Source organism: Furipterus horrens, unplaced genomic scaffold (assembly GCF_987537825.1).
Source record: "Furipterus horrens unplaced genomic scaffold, mFurHor1.1.pri manual_scaffold_4, whole genome shotgun sequence".
NCBI lineage: Eukaryota > Metazoa > Chordata > Mammalia > Chiroptera > Furipteridae > Furipterus > Furipterus horrens.
The window spans coordinates 50,782,383-50,800,923 of record NW_028327174.1 but is presented as its reverse complement, the minus strand read 5'-3'; the positions used below and the strand labels follow the sequence as shown (position 1 = coordinate 50,800,923).

At 40.6% G+C, this 18,541-nt stretch overlaps 1 protein-coding gene, 1 non-coding gene and 2 pseudogenes across 2 annotated transcripts in view; 3 read left to right on the top strand and 1 right to left on the bottom strand.

Moving 5' to 3' along the window:
- Positions 1-18,541, top strand: part of LIMA1 (LIM domain and actin binding 1) — an 86,585-nt gene that overhangs the window by 22,773 nt on the left and 45,271 nt on the right. Inside the window, exons 2-3 of the mRNA XM_090273144.1 lie at positions 3,529-3,670; positions 16,588-16,633. Of these exons, the coding sequence (XP_090129270.1) occupies positions 3,552-3,670; positions 16,588-16,633 (165 nt within the window). The 5' untranslated portion in view covers positions 3,529-3,551. The remainder of the gene's footprint in view (positions 1-3,528; positions 3,671-16,587; positions 16,634-18,541) is intronic.
- On the bottom strand, positions 8,185-9,428 carry LOC150011740 (large ribosomal subunit protein uL30m pseudogene; annotated as a pseudogene).
- On the top strand, positions 14,872-15,042 carry LOC150011739 (small ribosomal subunit protein uS14 pseudogene; annotated as a pseudogene).
- On the top strand, positions 15,551-15,713 carry LOC150011738 (U1 spliceosomal RNA). The gene has a single exon (XR_016510972.1). It is a non-coding gene; the product is annotated as a U1 spliceosomal RNA (small nuclear RNA).

Sequence of the window (18,541 nt, the reverse complement as noted above, 5' to 3'; positions counted from 1 at the left end):
TCACAGAGACTGTGGGGAATTCACTACAGAGTTCTTTTCTTACAAATGCACACAATGAGGCTCAGGGAAATTATTTTTTTATTTGCCATAAAGGTCAGATGTATGCTAGGGAGTGGCACCTTAAGATTACTGGACTTCATCTCAGCTCACTCACAGGCTAGTTCTCCACTGTTGGAATATGGCCCAAACTCTTCACCATGGTTTTCAAGACTCTTCCTCTTCTCTCTTTCCATAGCTTATCTTCAACTTCTCTTGCACCTAGAGTCGCCTGTGCTATTTCAACTCCCTATGGTGTAATGCTATTCTCCATACCTGAGATGCACTTTCCTCCTCCTGCCCTTGCTTGTTGAAATTCTGCTGTTCCTAAATCACAAGTCGATTCGATGTCTCTTCCCTTCCCACCCACCAAGCCAGAAAATCAGGTCCTGTACTCCTGAACCATGCATTGCCTCTAACCACATTCTGCCTTGTGTTATAATTATTTCTGTACATGTTAGCAAGCCCAATAGATTATGAACACTATTGGGTAAGGCCTTCTCCCCACACCTTGTAGGAAGCAGTTACCCAGTAACTGGTACCAGCTGACTCGTACTTATATCTGTTTCATAGGGTGCCAATCACATTGCTAAAAAATAACAGTACATTTCAGTTAAGAGAAATGTGGTCAGGGTGTGAGCCACCTCATTTCTCGAGTATAAAGTGTGCTTACCCTAGACTTATACCAAAATAGATGTGCTGACTTTTCCTAACTTTCTGGCCGAGAGTAAACAAAACCATGGAATTAGACTTGGGGAATTAAACTCCTTTTCTTAATCACACTCAGTCTCTCAAATAATTTATCCTTTTCCTTTTTTACAAACAAATTTGAGAATATATCTTTTGTGTGTGTGTGAAAGATACGCTCTACAGCAATCCATTCTGAATTTCTTTTTAAACTCAGAATGGATTGCTGTAGAACTGACAACATTTAAACCCACATCTATACTGGAAGCATAATTGAACCAAATAATGTCTTAAAGTGTTGATCAGTATTTCCTAAATTTGACTTAAAGGGTTATTACTGTGGTTTGGCATAATTAAGTTTAGCTGAATTGTTTGTTGCTTCAATGTCTTTTTCTTGTTAGAAAGGCTGACAGTATATGGTGGGTTTGTCAATTATAAACTGGAAAGCAAATAAAGAAATATCATATATTATTTGATACATTTAGAGTTATTTCAAAGAACATGTATAGAATTAAACTATTTTATCCAGTAAGAAGAGATAATATAAAAGCTGAACATTTCTTGCTCACTTATTCTAAGTCAGGGTCTTTTCTATCTTGTTTGTTCCTCATAAGGGTATGATGAGAAATCTAAGATTTAGGGGCAGACACAGCTTTAAGTGATGGGGCCAGCACCCACTTAGATGTATCAAACACCAGGGCCCTTACCATTAGAGGGTCCTATGTTGCCTTCCAACTTCGGGATTAAAACAAACGAGTAAACAAAAATAACAAAACTAGTGTTGTTTTCAGACAGGGATTTAGTTGGAAGAACAGGTGCTACACGTAAAAGGGCAACATGGTCTCTTAGAGTTGCTTATCGCTCACTTTGTGTCCCAGGACTTTTAGTGTGAAATGAAAGCCCAGGTTGCTTGGGTAAGCGTGTGTGTTCTGCTGTTGCCAAGGCAGTTGGAAGCAGTACCTGAACTGTACATTCTACCAACGAGATCAGTTATGGTCTGCGGTTGTAGAGAGAGCTACAAGAAGTACCGTCATCTATATTTTCACTCTTTAAATAAGGAAACTATTGACTCATTTGCCCTGGCTGGTTTGGCTCAGTGGATTGAGCGTCGGCCTGCAAGCTAAGTGTCGTTGGTTCGATCTTCCAGTCAGGGCACATCAGAGAAGGAAAACTCTGACTCCAAAAAACCTCCGCTGCCTTGCGGCATACCTCTTCAGGGGAAAGGCTAAGGGAGTAAACCCCGACAGAAAATCCGGAGCCGGAGTCCCTAAGGCGGTTTGACGTTGTAGTCAACACCGGCAACTCCTGCGGCGCACCTGAAGCCAAGCTGTATTGACTCCGTCTTTCCCTTGGACCCTTCAGCTGCGAAGAGAGGGGGGGTCTGCTGCATGGGCAACAGCAGACCCTCCATATCACCCTGCCCAGGCTCTGTAGCTTCAGCTTCACTGGAGAGGACACTCCAGCGTCATCGCAAGATGTCGATCCAACATGGGAGGAGACAGATACCGTGTCACTCCCGAGTCGGACTGCACAGCCATTCTCGGCGGTGCAGATAGACTCTTAAGAAGCTACACCATCGTCTCTCGAGACGGACGGCTGCCGATACGATACGATTGACTCATTTCTAATCTCACCTGTTCTGGACAAAGGTTGGGACTCCTTTGTTAATTACCAGGGGACAAAAAACCAAACCAGTCAGGATAGGGACCAGGTGATATCAAGGGCATGGCATTATGCATTCTTTGACTTGAAAGGATTTTAGGAAAGAATTTAAGTATAAGGGTTTTAGTCCCTTGAATTTAAAGTTCATTATGCTTTGCCCAATTGTTAAAAGGCTTAAAATAAGGATTATAACAAAAACTACCCTGGTTGGTGTGGCTTGTGGACTGAAAGGTTGATGGTTCAGTTCCTGGTCAGGGCTCATGCCTGGGTTGCAGGCCCAGTCCCTCGTTGGGGGCCTGCAAGAGGCAGTCGATCGATGTTTCTCTCTCACATCAATGTTTCTCTCCTTCTCTTTCTCTCTCCTTTCCCCTCTCTCTAAAAACAATAAATAAAATATTTAGAAAAATTATATCAAAAACCAATACTAATATATTGTACTTAAAATGCTCTTAATACTACTATAATATGCCTAGTATTTTAAATATATTATCTCCTTAAATCTACATCAAAAGCCTTATAAAGGTAGGTATTATTCTCACTTTTTCAGCTGAAGAAACTAAAACTGAAAAGATAATATAATTTTTTCAAAGTAACGAAGTTATGATTTTACCTGAAGTCTATCTCACCTTAAAACCCTTGCTCTTTATATTATCCATTGCTGTATCCCCAGCTCTTTCACCAACAACAAGTGGTCACTGCTGCAGAGCTTGGGGAGAGAGGGCAGCCAAGAGAAACTTGGATGTAAGTGCTACCTAATTTGGACCTGAGTCCACAGAGGTGCTGATTGTACCTCCCCTGGGATGTAACTCAGAAGAGTAGAACATTTCACTCCAAATGTGACTTTGGAACAGACTTAAGTTCAGGGAAAGGCCAATCGATGTCTGCACAGTAGGGTCAGTCATAAAATGATGGAACTGGAAGAGACGTTTGAGATCATCTGGTCTAACCTTCTCATTTTACAGGAAACTATAACCCAAAGATATTGAATCATTTGACCAAGATTATGGTTTTTGAGAGAACCGGTAGAGGAGTGTGGTCTGCTTCTCTGAAGTTCTCTGCTCTCTCACAACACATCACTGCCGGTACTTGGATGATGGGGAATCATCTTTTGTGTCTAATATTCTGCCTTTCTTTATTGCATAGGTATTTAAGTATCTGTAGACAAGATGGAATCAGCTCCATTTAATCGACGGCAATGGACTTCACTTTCATTGAGGGTAACGGCCAAAGAACTTTCTCTTGTCAACAAAAACAAGTCGTCAGCTATTGTAGAAATATTCTCCAAGTAAGTGCTGATTCTGGTCCAAAAGGACCATCTGTTTTGAGCAAACATTACCACCTGTCAGGGAAATCAGTAAAGGAAGTACATGATATAAAGTAGTTTTATTAGCTCCTTTGGATTTTAAGCACCATACAGGCACTGTGGAGAATAAGGTTTTGTGATAACGATCAGGAAACACATTTTGTCTTAGAATATTTGTTTAGTTAGGGAAAGAAAAAAGTTACAAATGCAAAAGATAATCTTAAAACACTAATTATTGAGCAAAATGTCAGCAAGTCTCAAATAAGTAGGAGTAAGGCCTGGATGCGGAACAAGAGAGAGAGTGACCGTCATGGGCAGAGGCTAGTCAGGAAGGCTTCCTCGTTCAGATGAGTTTTGAAGAAAGTTTTGATTTAGCTGAAGGTAATGGAATGTAAGGTGCACTGTTTACCTGCATTGTCTAACATGGTAGCCACTACATACATGGCTATTTAAATTAAAATTAATTAAAATTAAATAATATTTAAAATTCAGTTCATCAGCTGCACTAGCCACATTTCAAGTGTCCAATAGCTACATGTGGCTGAGGCTACCATATTGGACATCACAGAAACATTTCATCACTACATGTAGTTCTGTTGAACACTGCAAACTCTGTAGGCAATCTGTTGCCCACTGGCTGCATTTTAGTAAATAAAGTTCTACTGGTACACAGCCATGTCCATTTGTGTATTAACCATGGCTGCTTTCATGTTATAGCAGCAGGGTTGCTACAGAGATCATATGGCCCTCAAAGCCTGAAATATTTATTCTCTGGCCCTTGAAAAAAAGTTTGCTGACTCCTGCTCTGGACCATGAGTTCTTTGATATGATGGTACCTTTCCTGCTTATTTTGTATCCCTAGTGTGTAGCATGGTGATTTGAACTTAGCAGGTACTCAACAAATGTTGAAGAAATGGTATATGTAAACAATAAACCATGATGGCAGATACATTGACTTCCCTCAAATAGAGATGCCATTGTGGGGAGCTTTGGGCAGATGGTAGTTTTACCTTACTAGTAGAGTTTGTTCATTCATAAAAGCTACGATATATTTAAGAGAAGAAAGATGGTAAAGATTTGAAGAAAGTAATTCTAGGAACTATATCTAGGATATAATTAAATACCAATAAGAGGTTTCTGTAATCCACAGTGTCACCTTTTCTTCAATAACAAATCCATCAAGCACCTGCTATGTGGAAAACACTGCCCTTTCAAACTGTTGATTTTGGTTATCACTTAAGATAAAGTAGAGGCTGTGTGAGACTTCCTAGCCCTTTTGCCTTCTAAATTATGCATTTTATATTGCTGTAATTTTATGCCAAACATGTATATTCATATAAAAAAGACAATTAATGAAAATATTTCAGAAAAAAAGGGATCAAGATCTGGAAAGCTGTTAAGACTTAATCCCTGACCTCATGGAACTTAACAGTATAGTGTATATAGTAGAGTGAGTCCCCAAAGTTCCTTCTTCTTAAGAATCACATGGGGTACCCTTTAATAATATGGTGTTAGAGTTATCTATTCTACATGAAAAAATCCTCTAAGTTTAGTGGCTTTAAATATGAGAACATTTATTTTGCTTATTAATCTCCAGTTTGGGCAGAGCTTGCCTCTGCTTCCCTCAGCATCGGCCAGGGTGCTCAAAGACTGGGGGCCATAGTTTTATCTACAGGCTCACTCAGCTCACAAGTGAGGCGGTTGATGCTGACAGTGTTCTGGGCTCTCAGCTGGGGCCCTGCTCAGAACACCTACACATGCTTTTCCATGTGGCTGCTTGGCTTGGCTGGCGGCATTCCAGGGGCAAACATCCAGACACAGAAGGAGGGAGGGAACAGAGAAGGAAAGGAGTCAGGGTCAGAAAATGTATTGCCCTTTATGACCTATCCTCAGAGTTTATACATTTTTGCCACGTTCTCTTCATTACAGGTCAGTCACTAATGCTGGTTCATATTCAGAGGGAGGGGAGTTTGACTCTACTTTTTGATAGGAGGAATGTCAAAGGTTGTTTTGGACATGATTTAAAACCATCCTGTATGGCTTCCCTTCCACCCCCTTCCCCCCAAAGATTCTGATTTGATATGTCTGGGATGGGGTGCAGGAATTTGTGTTTTTAACAAGTATTCCAGGTGATTTTTACCTTCAGGAAAACTTAGGAAGCACTGGTAGTGGAAGCGAGGGACTTGTGAACGTGAATGTAAAGCAGAATGACAGATGCAGGCAGGACTGTGGAAGCAGAACATGAATAAAGGGAATAGGAAAGCAAGCAGTCTGGCATGGAGAAATACAAAGAGGGGAAGGGACTGGTACAGTTAGTTCAGTTAGAGCCATATGATGGAAGGCCTCCAGTGCCATGCTAAGTTTAGGATTTAGTTAGATAAACAATGAAAACAATTGAAGGTTCTCATGCAAGGAGAATGACATGATTAGACTTGATTTTAGAAAGATGCTTCTGGCAAAGGTTTAAAAGGTATACTGGAAAGGTAAGAGATTGACAGCATGAAGACAAGTCATGGGACTCTCTTGAGAACCCAAGTGAAAGCTATTGAGGGTGGGGGGCAGCAGGAATGGAAATGAAGGGAAGGATTTGTGACAGTGTTGAGATGTGATTAATGGAACTTGGAAACTCCCTGTTCTGTAGAGAAACTTCACATTCTTACCCTTTTCACCCTCCCCAGCCCCACCTCTCTCCAGCTGAACTTGGCTTTCCCTTGACATGCATTCTGTCTCTAAGTAGTGTCTGCCTGCTCTTTCTGCACATGCTTCTCTGAAATATTCTGGGGCCAGGAGTCAGGGATGCTACTCACCTACATTTCTACTGTATCCCATCCTTTGTATTTTGTGCCTCTTTCTGAAGGTCTAAGCCTGTGCTTTAATGCTCACAACTAATTATACTATATTTCTCTTATCCTCCCCTTTGCTGTGGTGGGGTGCCTTCATTGGGGACACTAACTTCCAGATTCATTCTCTTCTCAATGTTTCTCAGTGGTGGTGCTATTAGCATTTTGGATAAGGCACATCTTCCTTGTGCAGGATGTTCATCATCTTGCCTTTCTCCAAATGCTGGTAGCACCGCATGACATTATGACAACCAAAAAAGAAAAAAGGGGTAGAGGAAAAACCCCAGAAAGATTCCCACAATTTTCCAAGTGTCCCTTGGGGCCAGTAATGACCCCCAGTAAAGAACCACATAAATGACCTGATACTCGGGACTCATAATTTCTTGATCTTCCCTACTTCTTCGACCTGCACATTATCTCTCATGCCCCTGTATCCAATCCCAACCCCATCGTTACCCAGAATCTATCTCTGAAATGCACATTTGGAACCCCTACTCCCCACTTAGAGCCTCCTGTGCTTCCACGTGTTATCCCCACTGACCCTGCTCTTTGGCCACACGAGGACACCCAGGCTGTGATGTCGGTCCCCTTGCTGGCTTTGCCTCCTTCCCAGCCTAACTCGATCAGTCACGTCAGTGAAACTCTCACCCCTTCCTCAGTTCTCTTCTCATTCCTTTATTTTGTCACTGCCTGGCCCATCCAATTCTCAAGATAGAAAGTTTGAGTCTTGCAGGAGCACTGATGAGAGGAAGTTGGAAAAAGCTGTTCATCTTAAGGGCCATCTTAATTTTGCAGAGAGAAAGTGGAAAGGAATCTTATAAATCACCTTCCCATAGCATAGTATGTTGTCTTTTTTCCATGACGATTATAAGAGCAAATGGCAGGTATGTAAAACTGTAAATCCTGAACTCAATAATCAGAATCAACATGCCACACGCTGTGCTAGACTCTTGACAGAAATAAATACTACTTCTAATCCTAAGAAAAACTGTATGAAGGAGAGACATTATCCCTGTTTTATAGTTAAGAAAACTGAGGTATAGAGAGTAACCAGCCCATATTAATATTTTAAGTAGTTTATGTCTAATATTTTCCTCCTGATGCATATATCCAAATCTATTAAACAGGTTTTGAAGGATGAATAGTATTTTCTTTGGTTGGTTTGGAAGATAGTGGTGACATTGCAGAGGAAGGGGAACAACAGAAGGTAAGGTGCATAGGTAGGACAGGGCATGATGTGCACTTAAGACAGTGACAATCAGAGGTCAGCCTGGATTCTTCTCCAGGTTTCATACTCAGTGGAGACGTATTGCTGATATTGCTTAGGCTTTCAGGGTTCACTCACTGTAGGTTCCCAAAGCAGATTTCAAGACTGTGTTCTACAAGTCATATATGAATGTCTACTTCCAACACCTAGTAACCTGATTTTCTCTTATTTTTTAAACACTCTATTATGGGACTTGGAATTAATAAATCCTATACAAGCTTAGTTAAGAGTCTGTAGGAACCCTTAGGAGGTTTCTGATCAGAAACTAGTATAAAATTTGGAGGAAACTTAACCTGGCTGACATTTGTAGAATTAGCTGGGCTTTTACGCTTTTGTTTTTTGTTTTTTGGTTTTTTGTCAGTGAAAATTACTAGCACTTAAAATATATTTTAATGAGAACATTTTCTTGCCATCTTTAAATAAAACCTCAAACCTGAATTTTTTTCATCTGAAACTGCTCTGGCATTAGGACTTAATTGCTTCCTGGTCCACAGGGCTTAGATGCCACCGCACTACTAACTCCCCAGTGCTCTTGAGGCCGTTGTGAGCCATGTCCTCCTCTGTGGGAAGTCCTTGTGGCAACACAGGGGCTTTTTTCTTGTCAGCTGTTTAACCACTTTCAGTTTTGCATTCACTAAAGAATGTTCTTGTGGACTTTGAGGAGTATGTGCTTTTTCTAGTCCAAGCATCTGTAGTGCATCTTTTCTCCAATATGGGCGTCTTTTCATACTTTTTATTCTGGCAACAATATGCAGTTTATGAGGGTGCTGTGGATCCCCACAATATTTTCGATGACCTGCAGGTAAAGGTTGAAGCACTTTATCTGGAATTCTTGACGTGGTAAATTTGTGATGAATCCAGTCAAATGAGAGAGACTTCACACCTTTTGTCACAGTTTGTTGTCTGCCTGGGCGCCTCTGAACTATTGAGCCCAAAATCCCAGCATGATTGCGGTGACAGTTCTCTGTAGAGGCTGCCAACAAGAAGTTGAGCAGAGGAAAGACCGCCAGGCTTTACTTTCTAATTGTTAACAATGCATTTTACATTTATATGTACCTAAGAGTAATTTTCATAGCATCAGAGCCTGTGTCTCATGAGTACTTTGTAGCTCCAGAGTTTTCTTTTACTAAACTTCTATACTGTATAAATTATTAAATTTGAGGTAAGGCAGGGACTACTGATGGGTCAATTTGAATGGCTAGCTTTGATTTCACTCACCATTGACTTGATTAAAATTCAGCTCTCTTGGTGGAATTTGGTGTCTTTGCAGAAGGTTCCTCATTGACTCATATATTTTTGGAATTAAGGGGAATCTAGTCGAGTGATTTTCAAACTGTCTTAATTGAGTTCTGCAGAGGAACCCCAGGGACAATTCTGGGAAAATGGAAAGATCTAAAGGGCTGAGCCTAGGATCTTTCACCCCAGTGGTCTTGCTTTAATCCCTTTTATAGGTTAAGTTCTAAATAAAATATCATTTGAACAGAGGATCCTGCAGCGAAAGGGTTTTAAAACCACTGATCTGGCTAAGCTTCATCCCATTCCTCTGACAGATAATGATCTTGCTGTCCAGCAATAATAACCGAAGACCACACCACACAGATGCTGCGAGAACAGAATCCTCCTCCAGCCCCATCGTGCCCTCCTGCATGTCACCATTCTTCCCACCTCTTGTAACAACTTTATCCATCCCATTGTCCCAAGAAAGAACAGGGTTTATATTTAGTGTTCTGTGACTGTTCTTCCTTCCTTAAGGGAAGAAAAAAAAGGACCCTCAGTTCTCCCTGGTTAACCTCTTCGCTTCTCTGTAACATTTTAGTGGTCAAATTATTCCAGAAGAAATACATTGCCTAAAACTTGGGAGTTTCCATTTTCTCTTTTTGGCTCAGAACCCCCTTTGCTCTATTTGAGGGCCTACAAGCAAGAGTCATGACTCAGGAACTCTGTTTTCTGGCCTTAGAAAAGTTTGAGACACTGTTATTACTCCCCAGATAATTTTAGCTGCCTCCATCAGCTGCCCCTCACAGCTGAGCATTAATGAGCAGTTGCAAGATCAGATTCAGTATGTGCAGAGGAGGAGACTGAAGGAAAAAAAAAATCTGGGAAGGGAAGAGGGATGAAATTTTAAGTATGGAAATCTCATTACAAGTATTTTCCCTTCAACTTTGGATCTTCAAAATGCCTTGGCTCCTTCCTCAAATCAATGACCTTCACATTTTGTCAGAATAATGCAAATTGCTCTAAGTGCCTTTGAGGGAAGGCTGAGGCCAGAATCCTGGTCTAATACTGAATTCAGAAGTATTGTGCCATAGAGTTTCTTAGCATTCTGAGCGTACAAAATGTAGAAGTACCAAGGACCTGGCTTGGAAGAAAGCAGTGGTGGAAAACCTGTCTCCCTGCTTATGTACTATTTAGCAAGTACTTCATTACAAATAAAGTGTGGGGATATTTGAGTGGGAGTATCAAAACACAATTCAAGATAGCCATCAGTATACGCGGCCGTTGTCTTACAGATGCCTCAGTGCTAAAAGTTCAGGAATGAAGATGAAAATTATTTTGATTTTCTTTCTTTAAGTCTGTGTTTCTGTTAAGACAGTAAAGGGAACTTCTGAGCTTATTTACCCAGCTAACCACAGTGTAAACATCTTGCCTTGGAGAATAATTGACTAAGAATAAACCTGCTAATTGGCTCTGGCTTTCATATATTGTATTATTGCTGTAATATACTGAAGATGATTACCCAAGGGGTGTGGAAACACAAGTTTGAGACCATTTCTAAGTTCCTTTCTAGCTATAATGTTTCTGTATTTCCATTTTTAGGGAGTCTCTCAGACAGATATATTAGAATAAGTGGGGGGCGGGGGACGTATGTACAAGGACATTCACCAGAGCACTATTTATAGTGGCAGAAAACTAGAAGGACTCCAAATGCCCATTAGAGGGAGTATGGGTAAATTAATTATATTGTAATGGAAGAGGATTGTCAGGGTAACCAAGGGCTTCTGTGTTGCTACATCGAGATGTTTGTTAGCCTTTGTCTTACATGACTTCTTACCACTTCTTCTTTCCCACATTTTTCTTCTCTTGACTTCACTGGCAGTTTCCTGGTTTTCTTCCTACCTCTCTGTCTATTCCTTGCCATTCTCTTATTACCTCTTCCTCCTCATCTGACTGCTAAATATTAGGGTCTCCAGGACCAAGTCCTGGGCCTATTCTTACACTACACACTCTTAGCAAGTGCTATCATATACTCCAATGCTTTAATACCATCTGTGGGCAGGCAAGTCCTTAATTTAGAGTATTAGCTCAGATTTCTCTTCTGAGCTCTAGACACGTATCTAATTATTGTGACCACCAAAAGGATGTTTTAGTTGACATGGCTAACACTGACCTCTTCATCTTCCCCATCTGCAAACTCACTCTTCCTTCAGAATTCCCCATCCCAGTAAACAGTACTTCCATTGACTCAGCTCTTGGAAACCTGGGAATCATTCTTGACTTCTTCCTCCCTTCCTCTAATTGCCAATCCTGTTGATCCTACCTCTGAAATATATCTCAAATCTATTCACTTTCCTTTATCTCCAAGCCAGCACCTGGACCAAGCCAGCATCATCGCTCGCTAATGCCACCTCCGTTCTCATCCCCCTGCAGTCTGTTCTCCACACAGCATCCAGGGAGCTCTTTTAAAAACATAAATTGGATCAATGGCCATTCGTTGTACCTAGGATTAAATTCAAAACCCTTAGCGTGGCCTGCAAAGCCCCTCCTCCCAGCATCATCTCCTGTTCTCTCCCTTTCTCAGTGCACTTCAGCAACACTGGAGTTCTTTGTGTACTTTATACACATGAGACGCTTCCTTGGCTTGAGCTCGTTGCGTGTGCTATTTTTCTGTATCCCGGATGCTTTTCTCACCTCGTTTTGCCTGGCTGACTCCTTCTGGTCAAACTTCAGATCTCAGGCTAAAGGTCATTTCTTTCACATACACATTATGCCCTGCCCTTTCAATTTGGTTCCTTTGTTAGGTTACTTAATAATACTCTGTTCTTTTTCTTTGAAGGATTATCACTATATATGTTGTGTGTATGTGTATATTCATATATATATGTGTAAATATATATATATTTACATATATATATATACTTGTGTGCCCTGGCTGGTTTAGCTCAGTGGATTGAGCGTCGGCCTGCGAGCTAAGTGTCGCTGGTTCGATCTTCCAGTCAGGGTACATCAGAGAAGGAAAACTCTGACTCCAAAAAACCTCTGCTGCCTTGCGGCATACCTCTTCTGGGGAAAGGCTAAGGGAGTAAACCCTGACAGAAAATCCGGAGCCGGAGTCCCTAAGGCGGTTTGACGTTGTAGTCAACACCGGCAACTCCTGCGGCGCACCTGAAGCCAAGCTGTATCGACTCCGTCTTTCCCTTGGACCCTTCAGCTGCGAAGAGAGGGGGGGTCTGCTGCATGGGCAACAGCAGACCCTCCATATCACCCTGCCCAGGCTCTGTAGCTTCAGCTCCACTGGAGAGGACACTCCAGCGTCATCGCAAGATGTCAATTCAACACGGGAGGAGACAGATGCCGTGTCACTCCCGAGTCGGACTGCACAGCCATTCTCGGCGGTGCAGATAGACACTTAAGAAGCTACACCATCGTCTCTCGAGACGGACGGCTGCCGACGACGACGATATATACTTGTGTGCTTATGTGTTTAATATCTAAACGGTAGGCTGTCTGAGAGCAGGAACTGTGTCTCTTTTAATTATTTCTTTCACTATTTTTTCTCTGGTGCTTAGATTGTCATGAAAACTTTAGCTGTTCTAAAATGGACAAAGATGCAGAATAGTATGTTCAATATTATTCCATATGTGTTATTTTTTAATATGTATGTTTTAGATGTTAATCCCTTGTCAGATATATAATTTACAAATATTTTATTCTACTCATGGCCTTTTCACTCTATTGATAGTGTCCTTTGATGCACAGACTTTGTTGACATTTAATTTATCTGTATATTCTTTTGTTGCCTGCACTTTTGGTGTCATTCGAAGAAATTAATGCCAAGTCCAATGTCATGAAGCTTTGCCCCTGTTTTCTCTTAAGAGTTTTATAATTTTGGCTCCATTTTGACTTAATTTTTATATATGGTATAAGGCACGATTTTCAACCTTTTTGATCTCATGACACACATAAACTAATTACTAAAATTCAGCAGCACACCAAAAAATATATTATTTTTTGTTGATCTGACAAAAAAGAAAGTATAATTTTGATCCATTCACAGGGGACAGCTATTGTTATATTGGCAGTTGTCATTTTTTTATTTGACAGTCAAAGGGAAAAGAGGTCAGTGCCTCTGACTAAATAGTCAGGTATTGCATGTTTTAAAAATTCTTGTGGCACACCAGTGAGCTGCAGCACGCTGGTTAAAAATCACTAGTATAAGGTAAGGGTCCAACTTCATATTTTTGCATGTAGATACATACTTTTCCCAACACCATTTGGTGAAAAACTGTCCTTTCCTCATTACACAGCCTTGCCACCTTTGTCAAAAATCCTTTGACCATATATGTGAAGGTTTATTTCTGGGCTTTCTATTTCATTCCATTGATCTATACTTGTATGTCTGTCTTTAGGCCAATACTACACTGAGGTGTTTTTTTTTAATTTTGATAAAATATACGTAACATAATTGACCATTTTAACCCCTTTAAAAAAAAGATTTTATTTATTTATTTTTTTGGAAAGAGAAGAAGGGAGAAAGAGAGGAAGAGAAACATCTATATGAGAAAGAAACATCAATTGGTTGCTTTCTGTATGCACCTTGACCAAGAACCAAACCTGCAACCCAGGCATGTGCCCTGACCAGAATCGAACCCGCAACCTTTCCCTTTGCAGGATGACGCCCAACCAACTGAGCCACACTGGTCAGGGCTTAACCACTTTTAAGTGTACAGTTCAGTGGCATTAAAAACATTCACATTGTTGTGCCACCTTTACCATCATCCCATTTGTTTTATAGCTATATAGTATTCCATTACATATGTACACACACACACACACACACATACACACACACACACACACTGTAATTTATTAACCAGTCTTCTAAGGAAAGGATACTCAGGTTGTTTTTAGTCTTTTGCCATTTCAAGTAATGCTATCACAAATAATATAATATAAAAGTCATTTTTGCTTGTGTGAGTATATCAGTAGAACAAATTCCGGAAACAATTTGTGAATCATAATGCTTTATGCTTTTGTAATTTTTTTAAAGTTGACAAAGTGCCTTCATAGAGGTTTTATTAATTTACCCTCAGTATATTAGCTTTTAAAAATACTTTTTCTACTTGATAGGTAAAATATATTCTTAGTGTTGTTTGAATTTTCATTTTGAGATTGAACATTCCTTTTATTTGTTTAATAGCCATTTAGTATTCTTTTCTGTGAACTGTATGTTTATATTCATGCCTATTTTTCTATTAAGTTGTTTGTCATTTTCTCATTAAATTGTAAGAATTCTTTGTATTTTAGGGAAATTAACCATTTGTCTGCAATATAAGTTGCAAATATCTTTCCAGCTTGTTGCTTGACTTACAGCACTTGTAATTCCATTTTCTTTCATCACCTACATATGGTCAATGAAATCCTAGAAAATTTTGGAAGTTTTTTTACCCTATCCTATAGAAAGCTCTGCTCAGTTGCAGAGTAATACCCAACTGGTGAATAAGATCCTTATTAATATCTGATTATTAAAACTTAAACAGTGATAGGAATAGGAGAGGCCTTAGAAATCCCCTCACGTAGTCACTTGATTTTGTAAGCGAGGCCAGTAAGTGAAGTGATATAACCCAGGTGATACAGCAGGTGAGCAGTGGTGCCAGAATCAGGATTTATTTCAGGCTTCGATTTTGTATGAAGTTATTCTGCTTAACACACATACTAAGAAAGGTCTGAGCTTCTGAAGGTGTTTATGAACTGAAAGTTGGTTTTGGTAGAGAAATGGACTCTTGCCCTCCAAATTTCAAGAACGCATGCGTGCACCCGCTCTTTTCCTTTTGCCTTATTGCATCAGAGAAAGCAAGATGAGTCACCAGCAGCTCTGCTGGAGCCATCTGAAAAAATTCAGCTAGGGTTCTCATTCTTGTCGAGTCTGCTCAAATCAGCACGGCCCGATCTGGCAGTACAGCCTCAATATGTGCTACCAGTGTTGCCACCACTGTACGAAGGATATAAGCTTCATTAAGTTGGACTAAATGAACTACTGTGAATGGGTCATTGGAGACATCTACCTTACTGCAGAATGGCTAGCTCTTTGTACACAAAATTTTTTAAAAAACAAAGAAAAAAGAAAAGAAGAAATAGATTCTCCCATTCTGCTCTTTGTCTTTTTCTCTCACCTTCTTTTCCGTCCCCAAATGTTTTGTGAATTCTGAAATTCTACCTTAAGACAGAGCAAAAGCAGCCCTTTAAACATGCCCTTTTCTGGGGTTGGATTGGTGCTGAGTTTTAGGCCTGCAGACCCAGGGAGAGGCACATGATGGGGATTTTCCAGGTGATGGTGCCACCTTCAATGCTTAGCTCAGAGGCTCTGAGGAAGCCAGCTTAAGGTTGTTCTGGGTGGTCTTGGGTTTTGCTGCCTCCTGCACCACCCAGGCCTTCTGTGTCTCCGAATGGAGAAAACCTGATCCCCCCCTGAGAAGCCCTGGGACTTCACTTGTTTCTCCGGGATCTTCTTATCTAAGTAATAAAAATGATAAGATAATACTCACCTGGCAGGGGAGGTACCATGATCACAAAGGTGGTTTTCCTGGGTGAGGCTTACCGATTGCACTCTGGATGTGCTGACCCCTGCAATTTCCCCGAATGTGGGAAACTTGACTGCAGAATTTGTGGACATGGGGGACTGCGTTCACACTCTCCCCTGGAAAAAGAAAAAGAAAAAGATAACATAAAGTGATAAAAGTAATAATAAAGTTATAAATGCCTGCTTATCAAATCTGAGATGCCATTGACTATATAGGCTGTGTCACTGTTTTATGCATCACTTTGAAAAAATACTGCTAGTTAAAAGGACCAATGCTTTCTTAACACATAAACTTTTCTCACATGTCATCCTTTACGTACATAAAAAGTAAAAATGCCAACTGATAGTGTAATCTCTTTAAAGTCATTTTAAGTTGCACTTAAAACATGTGTAGTACCATCAAATACATTTAACTGAGCCAACTTGATAATACCAATACTTAGACCAAATTCACACATATGCAGGTAGTGTTACTACCTCGGGGTTGACAAGAATTAAAGATTTCAAAGGCATTAATGTGGGGGAAATGTGCATCCTAGGATTAATGCAATGCTATATATATCCTTTGGCTAATCCCAGGGCAATTTTACACACGTGCTCTCATTCAGTCTTCCCAGCAACCCTGAAAATAGCTCTATAAAGCTATTATTCTAGATAAGGAAACTGAACTTAAAGAGGTTAAGTGACTTACGAGACATGGTTAATAAGTGTTGAAACTGGGACCTAAATGCCAGAATTTTTGCTCTACCCAGTTGTTTCCCAGCATTTGGCCTCTTCAGCCTGGGTATTTCTGTTCTATCAGAGCAGATGATAGGAGCAGCCCAGGAAGCGAGGGCTGCTCTGATTCTCTGCTGCTTCTGATAGACTTAGTTGTGAAAGACAGTTGCTGTCAGAAATACATTTGCAGCAGTAGTTTTTCTTCAATATTAAAACAGTGAAAATATAAGTTTAATTTGAGGATATTCTCTCTCCCCCCCACCACCTTTCTCTGAAGGTATCAGAAAGCCGCTGAAGAAGCAAATGCGGAAAAGAAGAGAAATGTAAGTATTCAGAGCATGGGGCACATGGAACTTGAGGAGCAGAGCCTGTCTGGCCCAGCCACCTGCAGCATCTGTAGGGCTTGGGCTCCATGTCAGCTGAGCTGGGCCCTTGTGCCAACTGGTCTGATTTGTGAGCCATGTGCTCGGGAGAACTTGGCTTAGGTGCAGGGAGCCTTATTTTTTTCACAGACGTTCTCCTTTTGAGCCACTTTTTTTTTCCTGAGCTGAGTGAAGGACAGAAGGCCAAGTGCTTTGCCCAAGGTTAGTAAAATGGCTCGCTTCTTCTGCTTAAATTAGGATACAGGGCTTCCTAGGCTGCCATTCTTTTTCCCGAATCTAACAACCAGAATTTCTGTACCTCTTCATTTAAATGGTAGCAGCTATGCAGCTGTTGTCATCCTCTCGGTTCTTTGTTTAAAACACACTTCCTGACCCAGTCTAGTTAGCAAGGTTCTTAGCTCCAGTATCCATCAAAGGCTAAAACCTCAGAACAGGCTTTCTGCTTGTCCCCATTCTTTACTCTCCCTGTCAGCTAACTTAGCTGGGCTATATGGTATAATTCTTTTGCAGTCTTACTTGATTTAATCTTATGAAGGGGAAAAAAAGACATATTTGGGCAAGAATTCTTTAATTTGGCTGGCATTACAAAAGCATCCTCCTGGCAGTTTTCAGTACCTAACCTATTTAAATTAGTATATAACATACCCCTATCAATTTGTTCTCTCTAAGGAGTGTAATGCTAAATGATCCCTTAGTTTAATTTTTCTGTAATTCAGAAAATGGATCCCCTCAGGTACATTGCAAGAAATAGCTACCACCATTTACTCAAATGCTGGTTTCTTTTCTTTATTCCTTCTCTCTCCCTTGCCTGTTATTTCCCACCTTCCTCTTTCTTTCCTTTCTCTCATTCATTTAGCAAGTATTCACAGAGCACCTAGTATGTGCCAGGCTCTGTTTTAGGCATTCGTACACACTACATCTCTGCCACCATGAGGATTACATTCTAGTGGGAGAGACAGATAAATAAAGATATCGTGTCAGGTGATGAATAGAGTGATGAAACATGCAGTAGGTAAGAGAGATGGCGTGTAGGGTGGTCAAGGAAAGCCTCTGATAACTAGACATTTGAGCAGACATCTGAGGACATGAGCCAGGGAGAAGAATGAATCAGACAGAATAGAAGAGCACATGCAAATGCCCTGAGGCAGAAACATTCTTGTGTGTTTGGGGAACAGGAAGAGCAAGATGATACAGGGTCATTGTGAGGGCCTGGACTTTAACCCTGATTCATTAGGGACCTTTGAAAGGTTGTGTCCAAAGGAGTGATGTGACCTGAATTAAATTTTGAAAGGAGAGATTCCCTGGCTGGTGTGACTCAGTGGATTGTATGCCCGCCTGCAAACCATAAGGTCTCCGGTTTGATTCCCAGGCAGGCCACATGCCTGGGTTGCTGGCCAGGTCACTAGTTGGGGGTGTGCAAGAGGCAACGAATCAATGTATCTCTCACACACTGATGTTTCTCCCCCTCTCTTTTTCCCTCCCTTCCCCTCTCACAAAAAATAAACTTAAAAAAAATTTTCTTAATTGTAAAAGAGGAGAGGCTAGAGCTAACAATGGCAGAAGCACAGTGACCAATTACGATCAATTGCAGTGATTTAGGCAAGAGATGATAATGGTGATGAGAAGTGATCAGGATTTATACTGATGAGAAAGAGAAGAATCGAGAATGGCACCAATGTTTTTTGACAAAACACCTGAGAAAATGATATTGATTGAGATGAGGAGAACTGGAATAAAAGCAGGTTTAGAGAAGAAGAAATATTAGAAGCTCAGTTTTAAATGTAAAAATTTTTATTAAGGTATCTAAGTGGAGATGTCATATAGAAACTTAGATTTATAAATCTAGAA